At 34.8% G+C, this 19,964-nt stretch overlaps 4 protein-coding genes across 4 annotated transcripts; 2 read left to right on the top strand and 2 right to left on the bottom strand.

Annotated features, from left to right (window-relative positions):
* Positions 1-809: 809 nt before the first annotated feature.
* TRIADDRAFT_18350 (uncharacterized protein) lies at positions 810-2,087 on the bottom strand (the record flags this gene model as incomplete). The annotated part of the gene is made up of 4 exons (XM_002108654.1): positions 810-1,141; positions 1,224-1,566; positions 1,693-1,824; positions 1,923-2,087. Coding segments are annotated over 4 exons (972 nt in total), but the record flags the coding sequence as incomplete, so codon positions are not given.
* A 3,216-nt stretch (positions 2,088-5,303) lies between these two features.
* TRIADDRAFT_18847 (uncharacterized protein) lies at positions 5,304-6,760 on the top strand (the record flags this gene model as incomplete). The annotated part of the gene is made up of 4 exons (XM_002107871.1): positions 5,304-5,498; positions 5,650-5,781; positions 6,019-6,361; positions 6,441-6,760. 4 exons carry the CDS (start codon positions 5,304-5,306, stop codon positions 6,758-6,760), a joined length of 990 nt encoding a protein of 329 aa, XP_002107907.1.
* Positions 6,761-9,176: 2,416 nt separating this feature from the next.
* Positions 9,177-13,682, top strand: TRIADDRAFT_51886 (uncharacterized protein; the record flags this gene model as incomplete). Its single annotated transcript, XM_002107872.1, has 2 exons — positions 9,177-13,448; positions 13,551-13,682. The coding sequence occupies 2 exons, from the start codon at positions 9,177-9,179 to the stop codon at positions 13,680-13,682; spliced, it is 4,404 nt and encodes a 1,467-aa protein (XP_002107908.1).
* A 1,330-nt stretch (positions 13,683-15,012) lies between these two features.
* On the bottom strand, positions 15,013-19,192 carry TRIADDRAFT_51887 (uncharacterized protein; the record flags this gene model as incomplete). Its single annotated transcript, XM_002108655.1, has 12 exons — positions 15,013-15,155; positions 15,262-15,348; positions 15,451-15,553; positions 15,637-15,738; positions 15,845-15,880; positions 16,031-16,105; positions 16,169-16,267; positions 16,341-16,454; positions 16,584-16,612; positions 16,798-16,902; positions 17,141-17,238; positions 19,098-19,192. 12 exons carry the CDS (start codon positions 19,190-19,192, stop codon positions 15,013-15,015), a joined length of 1,086 nt encoding a protein of 361 aa, XP_002108691.1.
* Between the last annotated feature and the right edge of the window lie 772 nt (positions 19,193-19,964).

Below are 19,964 nucleotides of genomic sequence, written 5' to 3' on the forward strand. Positions count from 1 at the left end.
CGTAATGCCATTTTGATACGATGTCATCGTAAGCACAATTTCAAAGGTTTTCTTTGAAGTGGTCGTCTAAGACTCAAGAGTCCTGTTTATGCGTCAACACGTAGACATATTTAATGATTATATCTTACAGCTTCACAACTGTCATATAGCAAGTAATAGTTTATTTATGGTTGAGCGTAAGGCTAATAATGAGTATAATGTGTCATAATCTTGAAAAGTTTCATTGTAAATTGCCGTTAGTTTTAGTCAGTGGATAAAAATACCCATCAATTACTAGTACTCTAATACGAGGAACAGACATATGCACCTTTACAGTTGTAATAAAAAAAATAAAATGATGTATAATGGCTATTAGTTCGTAATTTTTAATGTAAGATTATACATTGATGGCCAAACTGGCATCGCATGACTGAGGCTATTCATTAACGTACGGCTTACCAATACATTGTATCCGGCCACCGTATGTTAAAGAGATTCAATCTTTTCACATAGTACATATCTTATCTACTGCGTAACTACATTAATTGCTATTTATATTCGCCTTTATCTTAATACTTGGGATAGGAAAAAATTTGTTACAGTAAAGCCAATAGACATAAGTACATAGTGCATATAGTACTTCATTCCACTTTTCGAGGTATGGATTTCGTAAAGGAATCGACAATTGCAATTAAAAAAAATTGAAATTGTACTATCTCAACCATTAATTATACTGTAGTTTCATATCTGACCAAGTTGCACCGTGGCAAGGAAATAATTTCCTTTGAGGTATCAAAAATAATGCTGCTGGGCTGATAACTGTCTAAAAATCAGCTACTTTGTTGTTTGTACTTTCTAAGGTATTTCTTTGTTATCGCAATCATTGATTGCCACATTTCGTTACAATAACCGCTGCGGCGCACCATTGGAAGGTACTTCTTCAATGGATCGTAGATACCTTTAGGGACCCCTACCTTAAAGTCATAGCCATGTATTACATCATACACCATACGGAAAGGTGGAAAGTCGTCTTTGTGAAATATTTGTCTATTTCCATGCAACAGCGATATGCCGTTTTTGTCTGCATGTTTGCAGTCATTACGCCCATATCGACAATGATCCGGACGATAATTCCAGTCACATGTAAAGGTATATAACATTTCTATATAAAAAGATATATTAATATCAATGCATGTATCATTCTATGTCTATTATCCAATCAACTCGTTGCAAATTTGATGTACCTGGATGAAAATGAAATACAACGTTTAAAATATCTTGATCTCCAAATACTATTCCAGATTTATATTCCTGATATAATTTTAACACGATATCATTCCAATTTGCTTTCCGCATTCTCGTTAGATTCATTAACATTATACCAGAATTTATTCCAAGTTCTCCATAATAGGGATGTCGTGCATATTTATTGTACCATCCAGTCGGAGCATCTTCACCTTCAGGTGATACTGCTGCTAGCTGAGTTGAGTTCAATTTATCGAAAAATTGCCATAAATCTTCAGGGGGTCGCATAAAAAGAATATCTGTGTCCAAGTAGATCAATGCATCGGTCTTGACGAGTATGTCCTTCATATAAAAAGGAATTTAGCATGAACTGCTCAATGACGTATTGTACATGCAGTACAGCAAAGTAGATTTATGTTAAGCTAAGCTATTTATTAGCATTGTACTCTATCGTGCAGTAATTCTTACGGGTAGAAATAAGCGTTGGCAAGCGCATGGTTTAAATAACTTTTTCCACATATCTTCATTATCCGCAGGAAATTGAATCGGTAGTACGTCATACGTTATGGTGTTTTGATTGACTTTAGACATTTCTTTTAACTGAAATAGGAATTTGAATAGAACAAGTATAGCTATTCAACATTCATCGATGCGATTAAAATATAGTAAAATTATCCTAGCGCCCGTTGTGTACTTACCCTTTCACGGATTGGAGTATGTAAGTGATCTTCCGCTAAAACGTGATAGTGTAAATTGGTAAATGAAAAAATGGCAGCAGATTTTAACATTGTTAAAGCTTCTTCCATTCTATCGCCACATATTACAACAGCAAGATGAACAGTCAGGTCCTTCCTAGAGTTGATTTACAGTCAGTTTATACGCGTAAAAGAATGACATACTGTAAGTACTGTAACATAGAATTGATGATAAACAAGTTCAAATCAAAGTATTTGACCATTAGTACAGTAATACTGTACAATTTGGATATTATGACTTGCAGAGGTATCAATATGTGTACTGTATACTGTCTATGTGCGCATATACCTAGATCGATATTGATCATTTAAGTTGCTTTTAACCGATTAAATCACAATCCAATTTCGATACTACAGGTAACTTAGTAAGTGAACTGCATAAGCTCCTATCTACTGTACCTTCCTTTGATCGCATCGATGGATTGATTTCCTGGTTGACTCTCGTGGAAAGTTTCAGCTTTTCGATTCTCGTTGACCTGATCATTCTTTTGGCTTCTATGAGCGATTACTTTATTTAAATGGGATAATTGACTATGATCGGCTTGAATGGAATCGACTTCCTCTTGGATTTGTTGCATCGTACCATCTTGTGCATGAACGTTATTTCTTCTGATAATATAGAATAGGATTAATGTAGCAATGAAAGCAATAGTCGTTCGTCGCATATTTAAGAGCTTGAAACGTAAGAACATTCACTGGGTTCTCGGCTATGATTGCTTGCAATTCTTATCGTGTTAATATCATATTACAGTATAGTTAAATTGAAATGAATTAATTATAATTATCGTTGTATTTGCTTTTAAAGATTGAAATGGCTGGTACTGACTAGTGAGGAAGATTGAACTCTTGTACATACTATAGCTGTTACGGTACGGTAGAGTACTGTACATTATTAGGTAGGGGCACAGAGTATACCTAAGAATGTAATGTACTGTACCAGTTGCAGTGCTTTGCCAGTAACGTTTTGACTACAGGATAACTGGAGTGTACAGTGTACAGTCCCGATTCTGTACTACAGTACTGTACACTGTACATCCACCGACACCAACCTTTCACTACACTGTCGGACTGTCCAATGTCCGTGACACTGGTGTTCAGTATCAACAGCGTCCACCTAAGAATGTACACTGTGCTGTACTCTACTGTACCAGGTGCTATACTGTACATTGCCAGTACCGTACTGGCAATGCATACGCACGAGTAACGTTTTGACTACTGGATGACTGGAGTGTACAGTGTACAGTGTACAGTCCCGATTCTGTACTACAGTACTGTGCACTGTACATCCACTGACACCAACCTTTCACGACACTGTCGGACTGTCCAATGTCCGTGACACTGGTATCAATTATTCAACATTCAACAGCGTCCACCTAAGAATGTACACTGTACTCTACTGTACCAGGTGCTATGCATTGCCAGTAACGTTTTGACTACTGTACTGGATGGATTACTGGAGTGTACAGTGTACAGTCCCGATTCTGCACTACAGTACTGTACACTGTACATCCACTGACACCAACTTTTGATGACACTGTCCATTTGTCCAATGTCCATGACACTGGTATCCAGTGTCATGGTACATTGTACAGTTACAGTATTGTACAGTACAGTACTGTACCAGGTGCTGTGCTTCGCTAGTATCGTATTGACTGCTGGATGACTGGAGTGTACAGTACAGTGTACAATGTACAGTCCCGATTCTGCACTACAGTACTGTACACTGTACATCCATCGACACCAACCTTTGATGACACTGTCCATTTGTCCAATGTCCATGACTCTGGTATCCAGTATCAACAGCGTCAGTATCAAGTGTATGACTCGACCTTGTATAATATTAGACATGAGTAGACAAAGTTGAATGGTTGCAATGCCATTGGTTGCAACGTTGCTCCGCCATACAAAAGCAATCGACATTTCTTCGTCGATATTGCATCCAAACGTCTGGTTTTACTAATAGAAATTGATCTTTTAGTTGATAGTTGATTGGCCAATTTCAACTATCGTGGATGTTTATACAATTGAAATCATGTAGAATGCGACCAACTGGAATTTGCTTCTTGATTGCATTGATAATTATTTATGTTCTAATCAAAAAGCATTATGTTGTCGCTCCTGATGGTTCCTTTGAAGAATTAATAGCGGACGCCAAGTCCATTGAAGCCGATCATGGCAGATTGTCGCGTTTCAATAAAGTAGTCGTATTTAGGAATGGAAAAAAGGGCAATATGAGCCAAAGTGGAAAGGCAGCTGCCTATACTGAAACTGGTAATTTCACCCTTTCTAAGTATAGGATGAATGAAAGGTAAGTTATGCTTTCATTGGACTAACTAAGCCTGCAATGATGCATGATTATTGTACAACTGACGCCATTGTTGATAGACTGACTTTACGACAAAAGCGGATAACACAAAATCCTAGATACACTACTGTACTATGTACTATTTTAGATGGCATTGATTGAGCTATTATCTTCCAACTAAACTTAATGTGCTTCCATTACTCGTTATAGAAGCAGGCTGAGTGGTCTAGTAACGCCTAAAATTGAGAAAAGTTAATTATTTGTTGTCAAAGAGTAATTTTTCTTGCTTCCAAATATATGCCTGCTGTACGCCGTACGCGTATAGTTCGGCCAGATCGATATCGTAATAGCAATAGAAAAATAATTCAACTGTACCTTTTAATTTCTTTAAGTAAAGTTAGAATTATCGACCATTTCTATTTGCGCTAACTCAGTACACTGTGTATAAATTAAGTGTAATTACTGTACACTCCGTTATTTACTGATTATATCACGTTGATGCATAATTCGGCAACTTATCATACTCCATGTTACCGAATTTTGTACCATAATGAATTGTTGATCCTCATACTATGTAACACTGTATACTATCATTTACTGTACTGTACAGCATATGCTTTTGGGTATTAGAAAGCTGCAAGATAGAACACTCTGATAGCTGGCTTGTAGCTTCCTTTGATGAATCAATAAACAAATATTAGCATTAATTATAGGCTAGTGAGCAATGAATTATAATTCTATGGCAGGCATACTGGCTAGAGTCTCAAAGATCTTGTATAATGTAGACTATCTGAAAGGAAGTGTCTTCGCTTGCGATGATTCGCTGTACTTAAATAATATAGCTGTACCATAGAGGTAAGAAAAAAAAGAGGTCGATTTTTTCTTTCCTCCACAAGCTAGAATACAGTACACTGTATTCATCAGCTACTCTATCATCTGTACAGCATACTGGATTTCATCATTTTTGAAGGGCGTAATTTACCCCTAGGATGATAATTTGCAACAAGTTATTCTTTTTAATGGTAATCATAATTCGAATTGACGTTTATCATATTATTAGGAAGAATCTTACTGTTCAACTCGCCGTTGTGATATGTGGCACCAGACTGCAAGAAGGTTTAATGATGTTAAAATCAGCTGCCGTTTTCACGCTAACTAAGTTACATTTTCACGTTTTTGCTGAGGATCATTTACACATTCCGATCCGCCAGAGGGTAAATTACACGTACAAATATCAATATTTTGATGCAAACTTTGCATTCAAGAGTCACTTTCGGTCATTAATTATTGACAATATTTCAATCATACTAAAATTAGAATTTAACATTTGTTTTTTCGCTTTCCTTTCAACTGATACTTTTATAGTTAAACGAAATATCTGTTATCAGCCAAAATACCATAACCTACGACGTACTACCGATCAAATTTCCTAAGGACAATGCAGATATATGGAAGAAATTATTTAAACCATGCTCTTGCCAACGCTTATTTTTACCTGTAAGAATTGAAGGAATATCGTACAATATAGTAGAGGAGAAATGGACAACTTACTCTTAATACTTGTATAACAAACATTTACAATATAGTAGAGGAGAAATGGACGACGTACTGTTAATACTTGTATAACAAACATTTACATTGTGTATGAAAGCTGTGATTCGATCTTCCGTAAAATAATTCTGCAAAGTCTATCAATCTTACGCTATGAAATGTTTCATTTCTTGTCTTTTTCAGTATCTACTGAAAAAAACCGATTCACTAATCTACTTGGATACTGACATTCTTTTCATGCGACCCCCTGAAGACTTATGGAACTTCTTTAATAAATTTAACGCAACTCAGCTAGTAGCAGTATCACCAGAAGGCGAAGATATCCGAACAAGTTGGTATAATAAATTCGCACAACATCCTTATTATGGAAAACTTGGAATAAATTCCGATGTAATACTAATGAATCTAACGAGAATGAGAAAAGCCAATTGGAACGACAAAGTAACGAAAGTATATCAGAAATATAGATCTAGCATTGTTTTGGGAGATCAGGATATTTTGAATGCAATATTTCATTTTCATCCAGGTATATTAAACATAATTAGCTGATTGACAGTAGATGTACGAGTAGATGTAAATTGATGTTGATATATCTCGTTGTATAGAAATGGTATATGTTTTAACATGTGCCTGGAATTATCGTCCAGACCATTGTCGATATGGTCGCAATGACTGCAAACATGCGTATAAAAACGGCGTATCCCTGTTGCATGGAGATAGACAGACATTTCATAAAAATGATTTTCCATCTTTTCGCATTGTCTATGAAGTAATACAAAATTATGACTTCAAGACAGGCGTCACGCGAGGCATCTACAATCCATTAAAGAGGATTTTGCCAATGGTTCAAAAGAGCTACTGTAGTAGAATATGGGAATCGATGATTATGATATTGAAGAGATACCGAAGAGAACATAAACTGTAGAACCAATGAAGAGCTACAGTAACTGAAAATTGGAACTGCATTTTTGACATATTAACTGATATTGTATTATTCTTGACAGCCCGCAAGGTGTTGCCGAATACTTCATGCCAACGACGTAAATGTTTTTACAATTACCTAGATTCGCTAAATGAAGAGTAGTAATGCTTATAAATGTGTTCTTATGTGTTGTATATTTACTGTATAATAAAAATTTTCACATTCTAGTGTTATTGTTATTTTCAAAGTGACGATATGAATGTAGATAAGCAACGCCGAAACGATGGAATATAAATGTGTATTAATATGGCGTAATGAAATTAAAAATTAAAGATAAATCAGCTGCACACTACGAATTTCATATACAGCTTGATTTGAAACTTTTGCATTAATACTACTGCATTTCGTTAAATTATATGAGGTACTTATGTGTATTATGAAATGATTGATATCAAATTGTATAAATTTCTTAATTGTATTTGACATTATTATCACAAGGTAATATACCTTTGGTTCACTTAATTATAGACTTCTGAAACCTACTAATATTTAAACAGGATTCTAAAGGTCCATGGCCTCATTTTGCTGGATGCACCGTTAAATTATTTTCTTTCAGACTGAAGTTTATAATCTATTTATATACTTTAAGTTGGCTTGATGCCTACAAATGTGTAAGAAAGTTATTTGACAGCGGTATATCACTGCCAAGTTCTATTTACGTTAAAGTTTGATTGTATTAATTTAAATCTCGCCAACTGTAGGCTAGGACTATCACATACAGTGATAATGCTAAAAGATATTTATATGTATTAAATGTGCTTTAAGAAAAGATTATATCCGTTATGTTGGCAGTGGGGCCACATTAAATATGCTAAATGATTAAAAGTTGGTAACTTGTAGCGTTTATTTCGTGTAAATTTTTGACGCCACCTTGAAAAATTGTAAATACTCTTACGTGACGCTGCTATTCAGGCGAGTGATTTCCATATGACCCATATTGCATGCGAAGGAATTGGGAATCCTGAATTTTCCATGTATCGATTAAATAATAATTATTGAAATATACACTCGGTTTCTTCTTGATATCTTCCCAGTTTTACTGCAATTAGGATGTTTTGATACTGATTGCGTCTTATGTCGTAGTACTTGCTGAATGATAATGATAAGGTTGCATTAACAGTGGTAAAGTGTGTAAATGTACTACAGTAGTATTACATGCCTTGTATCGTTATTCTGGTAAATCCCACCTTCCCTCTTCCGAGCTAGAAAAACCCTGCATCTTTTTTATTTTCTACTGACATTAGCGGTAACATATTCACCTCCAGTCTTGACTTCTACAGTAATAAATTACTCCAATAATTATATATAATAGCTAGTCTAACCCATGCTGTCGAGCAGCACTTGAACTTTTGACTTTACTGTACTATCGCTGACTAATAGCGGTCCATGTCCAATCGCACGAATAAGATTTTATACTGTACTTGTAATAAGACAGTTACAGTACGTAGACTCTTAAATCTCTTCGCAATAAGAGTTATGAACTGCATGCAATGTTAACACAAGAGCAACAGTTAGCGATGTTTACTATTATTTATTTAATTCACGATTTCCACTCTTTTAAATTATCAAGTGCTCAGTCCTCATTCACCACTTGCCATCTGCTGTATATGAAATACGTTGCTATATGGAGTGCTATAGTTTGCATCCTTGAAAGATATATTTTAGCTTGATTTATGGAGTTTTGATGCAGCTTAATTACTAGTTCGAGTTGCAAGATCTGGAGAGAAAATGGTTAGTGTACAAGTGCGAGCCAGTGTCACATTTGCGCACCTTATCTGGGTGATATAATACCACCGGTTGCTATCGAGGAGGTTGGCAGTACTTGGTGTTATGTATGTAAGAATACAGTAACTTGTTTTACTGCACCTAACGTGTTAGCAATAAGATAAAGGTAATGAATTACTAAGACAAGGGTATAATACGTGTTAAGGCCATACTATTTCAATGCAGTAAATCCTAAATAAAAGAGACTTTTTAGTAAGCTTACTAGGAGGAGTGTATCAAAGTCTCTTGTGCTAACGTTAACGACTAAGAGTGGAAACACAACGCTTGGTACAGTGCAGTACAGTACAGTACTGCTGTCTCCATGACGACCAGTCGGTGTCTGCGCGCTTTCCAAACTATCTCAGTAACTTTTTCGAAGGCATTTGCCACGTGCTTTCTGCTCCATCTTGACAGGAGAAAAAGTTGAGGTAAATCCATTTTGTCATCCAGCCAATTCAGTCTTAAGGTAGTAAAATCATTGGTTTAAAGCTCAACTATTCTTATCAACACTGTTATAAGCCATTGTAAAGGCAATACATGAATTGAAGATTTCTTTCTATTTGTGAATCTACAGTATTTTAAGTGCTATAGCGCGATGGTGCTGCCGCGTGTAATCGAGGAGAAATCGCACATTGAAAAGTTATTTCGCCAACGCGCTCAAAATGATACCAATTCAACGACTTTAGCCAATACCTTGGAAAAAGATATACAGACTGTATTTAATAGTCCGGAAAAATTTGTAATGGAATTATTGCAAAATGCAGACGATGCCAGTTGTGGTGATACATCGGTGGATGTACGTTTTCGATTTTATAACGGTTATTTAGCATTTTCCCATAATGGTAAACATTTTGATGAAGAAGATGTCGAAGCAATTTGTGATAATGCCCAACAAAACTTGCATTCAAAAAGGCTTAATATCAATAAGACCGGATATAAAGGGATTGGCTTTAAATCGGTATTTATTATTGCCGATTGTACTTATATTATTTCTAGGAATTATTGCTTTCGATTTGATCGTGATTATACTAATTGGAAAGAAAGTGATAGTGATGAAAATCGAGCTGGCCGTTATCCTTGGCAAATTATTCCAATTTGGACAGAACCATGTGATGTACCCAAGATATTGCAATTGAATCCAGCTGATGTCAATTTTTTATTTCGATTACGCAGTAATAATGATGTTATTGTATCTGCGCTAAATATTTTGAGTAATACACCACGAACTATGCTATTTTTACGCCATATCCAAAATATCGTCATTGATAATCATGGTAGTATTACATGTATTAACCGACGCAATGAGCTTACCTCGCAGCAACGTTATGACTTATACCTAAATAATGTATTGAAGAGCTCTTGGCATGTTATGGCCTATAGTGTCAATATTCCAAAGACAGTCTTAGCTCAGTTACAGGCAATGGGACCGCAAGAATGCCCCGAAAAGCTTAAAAAAGCTAAAAATATAGAGATTAAATTTGCAATTAATATCGATCCTGTAGAAAATACCAAGTTAAACGCTCTCGATAAGAATGCCAACTTATTCTGCTACCTACCGACATTGGTCAATTGTGGTTTACCCTTTCTAGTGAATACAGATTTTTTGTTAACAGCCGATCGAATGCAATTATTATCCAATGCATGGAATAATTTCTTATTCGAAAGTATTGGTAAGCTACATATTACTTCATTAGCTGAAATGGTTCAGTTTCCTGGTTTTCGGGATGATATATTAGCGTTATTCACTCGACGATTGCAATCATACACTCAACAACAATTTATCAATGCTTACGATAAAGGACTTTTAAGCGAAATGCGAAATGTCGCATTTGTACCATCCAATACTGATGATTCAAGATTGCTAAAATACAACGATGCTATTGCTGATAGTACGGGATTTTTCAAGATTTTTCCTGGTATCGATCCACCAGTTGAACATCGGTTAATAAATTATAACTTGAGTAACGTTAACAAATTGCAACATCAATTTACTCTCTACGAGTTATCAACCATAATTGAAAAGTATGCCGCGAAAAGTACCAGTCTACAATTTCATCGCAAGCTGTTAACTTTCCTAATGCAACAATTTGTTGGACCAGATAACCTTGCACGTGCTAGCCTTGGAAATATACAACATTGTCTAAGTGGAAAGCGAATTTTATTAGCTGCCAATTTTAAGTTAATTTCTAGCGATATTGCATACTTTCCTACTAAGAATCATCTTCAAATTTACCCTAAATTTCTCAATATTGAAGCTATCCATCCAAAGTTATTGCATGTGCGTGGATTAAGGACATGGTTAAGGATGGTTGGTGTTAAAGAGTTGAACGATGTTAACTTAATTTTGGAAATAGAAAATATCGTCAGAAATAATATGGAAAAATTTAAAATAGAATTATCTATGGAGATAGTAACATTATTGTGTAACATTGATACTTCATTAATTTCCGGCGATTCAATATTAAATTGCTTACCGTTATTAACCAAGGATGGTAGTATGATCTCTGCAAAGTATTGCTTTTTGCCGTCTCTACTCTACCCTGATGTAGATATCGAGGAGATAATACAGACCGATGTCGGGTTTGTTTCTGAAAGGTATTGCTTATTAAATACAACTGAAAAATTAAGAAAAACATTGCTAGATTTAGGAGTGCAACAAAATCTTCAATTATGCTTACAATCACCTGTAAACTTGGTGGATAAAAATAGGATTGACTGTTTCAAGGATTATTATGAACATCTTGTTCAAAATGATCAAGCTGATGTCTTGATTGTTAGTCAAGTAAATTTAGCTTATATGCCATTAATGCGTTGCTTATCCCATGAAGATTACGCTGAACATTTTTTTCGCCAGTTAATGGAGCAGGAGGATGCTGTCATTGAAAATTTAAAGGATTTTAAAGTTAAAGTCCGATCCAGTAGACAACGCAATGATTGCCCTATACCATCCTATCTAGCTTTCATGTTATCCTTTACCCAGTGTATCCAAGCCAATGATGGTAAATTGTATAAAATGTCGGAGTTGTCCACACTAACATTACGAAAACGATTAGGTAAACACTTAGCTGGATTATTACCACAAATGAAATGTGACCTTGGGCAATCAGTGATTAAATTGTCTGATGACCTTATGCTTTTACTTGGTGCTCGCGATATTTTAGCTATTGAAAATGCCGTAAAATTACTACAAGTTGCAGCTATGGATAGCTCACCGAAGCAACAAAAGTACTTTAAGAGAATTTATTTGGCAATGATTAAGTCATCATATACTGCTGATGAGCAGAAATATCTTCGACATCAAAATATATTACTCTTAGCTTCGGATAATTCATTGCAAGATTTTAAATCTTTATACTTTATTTGTGGCGACGATTTTGACATTAGCCATAATAAGAAATTAATAAAATCAATGCCAGGTCTAACGAGTGATGCTATGCTCGTAATTTGTCGGTATTTTAAAATTCGTGAAATAAAACTCGATGACTTGCAAATTAAATATAGAAAGGCAAAAGTCAACACAAATTTAAAAAGGGATATTGTTAATCTTTTTAAATTAACTGCCAGTATTGAAGAAGATGTCGAATCTGATAAGGTAGCTATGAACTCAAAATGGATTGACAAATTGACTAAAATTGATTTTGTAGCGGTTGAAGAATTGGTATTGGTTTACTCATCGACATCTAAAATTTGCTTTGAGGCAAGAGCATTTCTTCATAATGGAAGACTCTCATACGAACGCAGTTGTCCTCGTTATATGCGACGCATTTTAGATATTTTGGTCAATCATTTCGATTTATCAGTAGAAGCTACAAGTTTATTGTTTGAACTGGCATCTATGACTACTCAAGCTGATCGTTTAGATTGGTTGGAAGATAATGGTTATGACATTCGTAAGCTAAATTATATTGAAAAAGATGAATGTCGTAGCTCAAGTAGAAGGAAAAAGTCGAACTCCTTGCAATCCAAAGAAGGTTTTGATGGTAATAGTAATTCTCCTAGCATTCAGGGACTAAATAGGACTCCAGCAATGGATACAGGTTGTGCAGTAGCTGCCATGATTACAAAACGAAGAAATCGTATGCAGTCGGATGTATCAAATGGAATGATCCGTCCCAAAGAATTTGTCATAAAATTAAGAAATGACCAGGCTTTGTTTGCTAATTCTGCTAATGGTAATACTGATGCTTTGACAAATATGAATGATAGTGAATCACAAATATTCTCTTCTGACCATGATATTGGTAGTCCTAATGGTTTATCATCAGTACAAGGAACTGTAGCTTCTAAAGCTTCTGACCTAAGCCTCGATCGAGGAAACAATAAAATGAGTTTAAGTAAGAAATATTTTTCTTCAGTTCTTGAATTAATGAATAGAAAGGCAAAACTTCCACGTAAACGTAAGCATGATGAATTGGATTTATCTACGGAAGGCCATTCTTTAGGTAATCATTGCTTTGTAAATGAAGAAGGTTATGAAATTAGGAATGAATCAGTTACTGAAGATCATGAAAGTGCTCAATGGGGAGTAGAATTCTTATTCTATTACTTACAAGTGCATTATCGGGGAAAGTATCCTACATGCAGTTATGAAGAGACTGACGAAGGGTTTTTATTGAAAGGTGTTGATGAATACAACAAAATGTTATCGCTAAAAGTAAATTGCCATGGTTTAAAATCGAATAGTAAGGATCGTCCGGTTGACATTGAAATTATAAAAAATAACAGCAAACGATTTATCAAAGTGAAATCTACTACCAAGGATGGAGATATGATTATCAAAATCAGTAGAAATGAGTGGAAGTTTATGCGTGCATCGGGAAGTCGCTATCAGTTATTTTGTGTCTATGGTATACGCCAGCTAGATAAAGTTAGAATAGAGAAAATTGAAGACCCGGCTTCAAAGTTCTTTTCTAATGATTTAGTTCCGTTGGAGATATGCTTTAAGGTGTAATGATGATTGCGTTATTAGAAAAATGGAGATGCTTTACGAAAGGGGTGTGCTGAATACAAGTATAGAATATGTCGTGTAACACATTATAGTAAAAGTATTTGTAAGCATTTACGGAAACAACGCAATGATACCCGCTTTTGTGTTGGATGAGAGATTAAATGAGAATAGTTCATCGTAAGATTTTGTTCTATAAAAGTATATCTTCTTATGCACTATGAACTTTTTATGGGATTTGGCGTCGAGATGCAATCTTTGCCTGGGTAATATTTGTTGTAGCTATTAATTTTTGATTTTGTAAGCATTAATATCGAAAGGTTTACCCTGTTGCAAAGTGCTAAAGTTCTTATATATTGATTTTAAGATTTAGAATCGTATCGAATCAGCCTTTCAGGCGTTGCGTAGTTGGTAGTTCACGTTGTAAATATCGTTTTTACTGAAGCATGTTATAGTAAGAATTATTGATAGTATGAGAATTAAGTTAAAGGTGAGAATAGCGCAACTAGAAATAATCCTGTGTTGCCTAATTGGTAGTGCAGTAATTCTAATTATTAGCAGGTTGTGCGATTTTATGCAGTTACATTTTTTTTGCAATGATAAATTGAAATGAAGTAGTTACAACATTACAAAATAATTGTTTTGATCACGGTCTCTGTTGTAAATGGTAACATATGCACGTTTATCGACGCATTGTAAAAAGTAGTATTTTACGAGGTAGTAAGAAGTTTTAGTGTATGTATGGCGTTTATAGCCGTAGTAAATTATAATTATCAGAAGAATAAGAAATTGTAAGCTTTCAAATACGTAAAAGAGCCGGTTTATGTATAAAGTTTTCATATCAAGCTTAAAGGACTTTCAGAACAACAGAATTTGTAATAGCAACCCAACATTTTATGACAATAATTATGTTTTGAGTACTGCTATAAACAAATGAATAAAATGTATAAAATTTCAATATAGTACAGAATTATAACTCGAAGTGTATTTCCTGTAAGAAGCGATTCGAATCAGTAATTTAGAAGATTGCATTCACATGCCGTAAACATCGTAAATCCCTTATTGATACCTAGCCAAAATAAGTAGATGTACGTCTAAGTACAAGCCTGGTAACATTCTTTATCGTATATATAAGGTTTATAATAACGGTGGGCTGGCTATTACTAATTTTAATTAATAAAAAAATGTAAAGATTTTCAATAAATTTCTTTAATAAACTTCAATTACAGGAACTTCTTTACTGACATAGACTCTAGTTGTTTTCGGAGTTTGGAAGATAAATGAAATCCTTTTGCTGAGGTAATCCTACGCTTTTTATATTTGTAAACGTTATTCCTTTTCATGCTAATTTTGCGATTTAAGATATTATTCGTAACCTAAAGCAGCATAGGAAATATGGTTACAATCTCCTGCCAAGGTTTTCATTTAACATATTTTATGTATTACCAAATTTATTCGATCTGTAGCTAAATAGATTCGAAATTAATTAAGTTACCATCGATTCATTGAATTTAGTTGCTTTGTCGTTATCTTCTACTTTTGTAGTATGGTGACCGTTAATGTCAGGAATTGCAGATTTCGATTTAATATTGTCCAACTTAAGGCGTTTACCTGAAATTGCGGCATTTTCTTAAAAACAAAGATATCAGAATATTTTAATACTCAAAAGTTGTAGTAAAGGATAAAAAGCAATGCTATAAATATACTAATAACTCATTAGATAATAAAGACTGACCGAGAGATCTTGGCATTTTAGACATCTGTTGTTTATATTCTACAGGTGATTCTTCAAATCTTATATGTGTATTACTAGCTATCCGATCTATCAATTATGAAATGATAGCAAGGACAAGCGCATAAGTAGATTAAGATACTTCATAATATTTTCAATATGCGCAAAACACCATCACACAAGTCTTATTACCACTACTGGTACCAGGTTTATTACGTAATATTAGGTTATCAAAGCGAAAAACGAACGGGATACTAGGAGGTATCCAAGAATTCATTCTTGCTTCAACACATTCCTACATTTATATTGCATAAATGCTCAGTTTATATATTTTTAAAAAAGATAATGTCTTTATTATAAGTTATTATTATGACTTACATGGCCATAGTGTCCCTTTTTACCACAATTGTAGCAATAGACTCTAGGGTTTTGGGCGTTCAGAAGTTCGTCAGGCGGCTTTTTCGGAGGGCCAAATTTAGTCTATTCGTTGGATTATAAAGTGGCGATAGTCAATGTAGGCTTTGTGTTTAACAGTTTCAGTGCAAATACGAGCATTTTTTAATATTTACTGGCTAAATATACTTACAGTAGCATAATATTGCCTCCATCTGTCGGGACACTCCTTAAAATACCGTGATAAGACGGTTAAATGTATGTATCCATACACAGTCAAAAATTATTCCTTTCTAAAGCTCATATGCCTGCTAGCGCATTCTAGTATATAAGCTGTGAAGACTGGCCTCTTTAGATGATAAATAAATCTATCGTTTACCTTCTCTACATGGCCCCTCATGAAACAACGTCGACAGGTTTTTCTTTTATCTTTCGCTAATCCATTAGGACATTCCTAGAAAGCAAGTATTACTTGGGACGACAAGTGAATGAGAAATCGATATGAGCAGAGTAGTACCTTGCCTCGGTGGCCTTGTTGATCGCACTTGTAACAAAATTGATTAGGACATGAATTCAATTTATGTCCAATTTCACCACATATTCTGCACGTCATTTTCTATAAATCGATACAATACAACCGTTCTCAATTGATCGACCTATCTTTGCTAGTTCATTCAGGTTAGACATACCTTTTTCATGGGACATTGGTATGAAAGATGTCCAAGTTCCAGACAAATATGACACTTTCTGTTGATTACGTGGTTAGTATTATTGAAGTAACGAAACTTCTTGCCTATCGTTCCCTATTATTTGTAGAAATATTGGTAGAGTTGAATTAAAAATATTGTTGGAAGAATACCGAAAATTCATGATTACTGTATGTATATTTTAAGTTGATGCAATTGAAGGATGCAGATTAATTACAAAGTTACCATTACTTTAGAAATTGGAAGGACCACGTCTGTTCATACAGCCATACCATTAGATCAAAATGGAAAAAAGAGCATTATTATAATAGGATATAATCAAGAGGTCGATATGCTAATGCTAGTTGAACTTAATAGTAACAATGGCTGGCTGCATCAATTAATTATGGTACAGTTGTAAGCCGATTTTGGATTGGTGTATAATCAATCCGATAATTACCGTTATCATCCGAATTAAAAGAGACTATATCGCCAGGCTCGTCTTGCAAAACATTCGTCTTAATACAATCAGCTTGAGTTTCTGTTTTAAGAACTTGGTTGTCGCCTACAGTCAAAAAGGCATAGGAGATTTTAGGCTTTTCAAAGGTTACGATTAGTGAACTGTATAGTGTACACTTAGCAGATTAGTGCAGACAATCGCAATATTAAAGGTAGGCCCTTTAAACGATGTACACGTATTAGAAAGTTCAGTTGGATAACTAGGTTGATGATACTTTCTTACTTTATAAAAGCAAAGACTGCTCTGTTACAATAAATAATGCTTCAGTTGCTTTTTTATTTACCTTCTACACTGTTGCCATTGTAAAGGCTAGAGAGATCAGAGGTGTAATGATATAATCCATAAATTTTATCCGCTGTATCACTATCTACATCGCTGTCCCTATTGAAGATAAAACATATTCGTATTTATTTGATTCCATCTATGGCACTCCGAGATTAGAGGAATCCACACGAATCCCTTATAACAGCCAAGTTACAAACTACCCTAAATTTGAATTATAACAAGTATATGAAATCTAAACTAGTCAACTATATCATGCCAATCAGAATAGAGTCGCATGTAGCATTGAAGGGCATTGGATAGACTGCACATAAACACATTAAATGCACTTCAAATGAGTTTGCCGTATTCTCTTCCTCTAATATAACATCGTCAATGCATCCCACTTATTTATACAAGATAGAATAATCCTTTTCTCACCAATTCAGGTCAGTTTCTTGTGCTATCATCTTGAAGAATTCTTTTTAAATTGGCTACCTCGAGTTTTCAACGAAGCTCAAGCTTAGTTGGTCATGGTTAGCCACTAAATCGCCTTGACGATGACTTTTGCTGTCAAATTTCTAGTTTCGCTATTTCTTACAGCAATCTTAACTCATCTTGTAATGGTTAATATGCCACTAGCAGTGTTCCTCTAGCTTTTACAAGCCAATTATAAGGAGAATGCTGCTCTTTCAGGCCTTAAACTGACTAATTCTGCCTTGCAGAAGGCTTTCCAGAGCTTGGAGAGGATTTTTGAATGAGCTCAGTCACGGTATTTTGCTATACTCTAGTGTAAGCGTAGATATACTGTATGGTGGACGAGTATACGCTACATGTGTCAGTATGACTTACCGATCTCATTCTAAAGGTGACAATGCAGTAGACTAAGAGTCCCCACACGCTCGTATGCTGTGCTTAGTAAAGTGTTACGGACAGGTGTGCGGGTACTATAGTGACACTAGTATATTTGGAGCACGTTCGCGGTACAATATCGCCAGGATCAATGGAAGCAGTTTCTTACTATATTGAAAGTGGCATGATGAAATTGCCAGAGTGAAAAACATATTACGTATAGTACTGATTGAGTGGTATAATTGAAGGCGAAGAAGGCCGTCCGTCACGTCCGAGCAAGGCGCATCTCGATAATAAATGGCGAATGGAAGGCGAAAGCAATTTCGAGCTTATGCGAATATTTGTGCAGGCTCAATATTGCAAAATGGATTACTCTCTATTCGCTTACAGCATTCATTCTAAATGAAGCATATTCGTATTTGTAGATGGAATTTGAAAACTACTCCTATTATTACATGTCGTACCAAAGATGTGAAGAAATTGGCATAAGAATGCAGTAGTGCTCGTAGCTGGTGATTAATTTCCATAAATAAGCGAAACGATCGATCTAAATTGCTGGGATGTCAGTCAAACTTGATTTTTGTAATAGTACAAGGCTTTCATTTGCCTCAGAATAATATTGAGTATCTAGAAATGACCAGTAATGCATGCTTAGTGTGGTGTATGGTTTTCTTTTAACCCTAACCACAATCGACATTTACTTATTTTATTGACATATCCAGTTGTACACTGCATACTAGCTATCACAACTGTAATTAGCTGAAATAATTACGGTTTGATTCTACTGTGGTTCAAACTCTACTTCACTGTATGTCATGGTATAAAGGCAGAGACCATTGCAAGTGTTATTAGCTAATGCTACGCAACACCGATACAGTAGGATGTCGCTATTGCCAAGTAGCTTATACTTGTATTTAGATCCTGTTAGTTCGACTACTAATACTGTACCTCTTGCACTTTTAGCAAATACGGCACTGTAAATAGCTGCAAGGCAAGCGATTAGTCTAAACAACGGTGCTACGAGTTATAGCATAATTTGTTCGCAAGCAGGTACGTAAAGTATCACGAGTTGCTTGTTCAACTAGTCATCAATTGCAGTATAATTATAACTCTGAGCTATCAGGTACTTGCTAGCCTGATAAACTTTATGCCCCAGAAATACTCTATCCATATTAACGTTGTCCACGATCTTTACTATAAACACGACATTGCCTGGCGTCATTCTTGATACTGGATATTATTTTAGAAAGATTTTTTTATATTAAGACTATAGCAACAAGCTTCATCTATCAATACATCAGAGTTAGGTGGATGCAAAGGTAATAATTTATATCTGTTGATAACAATTAATTGTAAAAATCGAGAATTACGTATGTAGATTTAAATTGCAATTACTACGACATAAACTATTATATCTTGTGTTTTCTTAAACGCTTATAGCTATTTATCTTTAATGTATTATACCAATAAAGTCGATTAAAATAACTTTTAGGATTATATTGCCATATTATGATAACAGTTGGAATATTCAACCGTGATTGTTTCATTCATTAATATCCTTCAAGCGTGAAGAATTACATGTTTATATATAGGTTTGTGACATGGAATACGCATAGTATATTATGCTCTATTAAACGCTTGTAGAATTTTCTTATTGATGTATTATACCAATAAAGATGAATAAATAGCGTTAACAATTCTATTGGTATATCATGATAGTAGTTGGAAAATTCTATCAAAATTATTTCATCTTAGTAACCTTCAAGCATGGAGAATTAGATGTGTACCATATACGTAAATAAATTGCTACAAGTGTGGCATGGACTCTAATATCGTATGATTTATTAAACACTTCCAGCTGTTTATCTTGGATGTATTATACCAATAAAGATGATTAAAATAACAAGGACGATCGGCATATCATGGCAGCAGTTGGAATTCAATCGCGATTGTTTCATCTTATCTATATAAATTAATTACTAACGGTCAACCCT

This window comes from Trichoplax adhaerens, genomic scaffold, assembly GCF_000150275.1.
Source record: "Trichoplax adhaerens TRIADscaffold_1 genomic scaffold, whole genome shotgun sequence".
Taxonomy (NCBI): domain Eukaryota; kingdom Metazoa; phylum Placozoa; class Uniplacotomia; order Trichoplacea; family Trichoplacidae; genus Trichoplax; species Trichoplax adhaerens.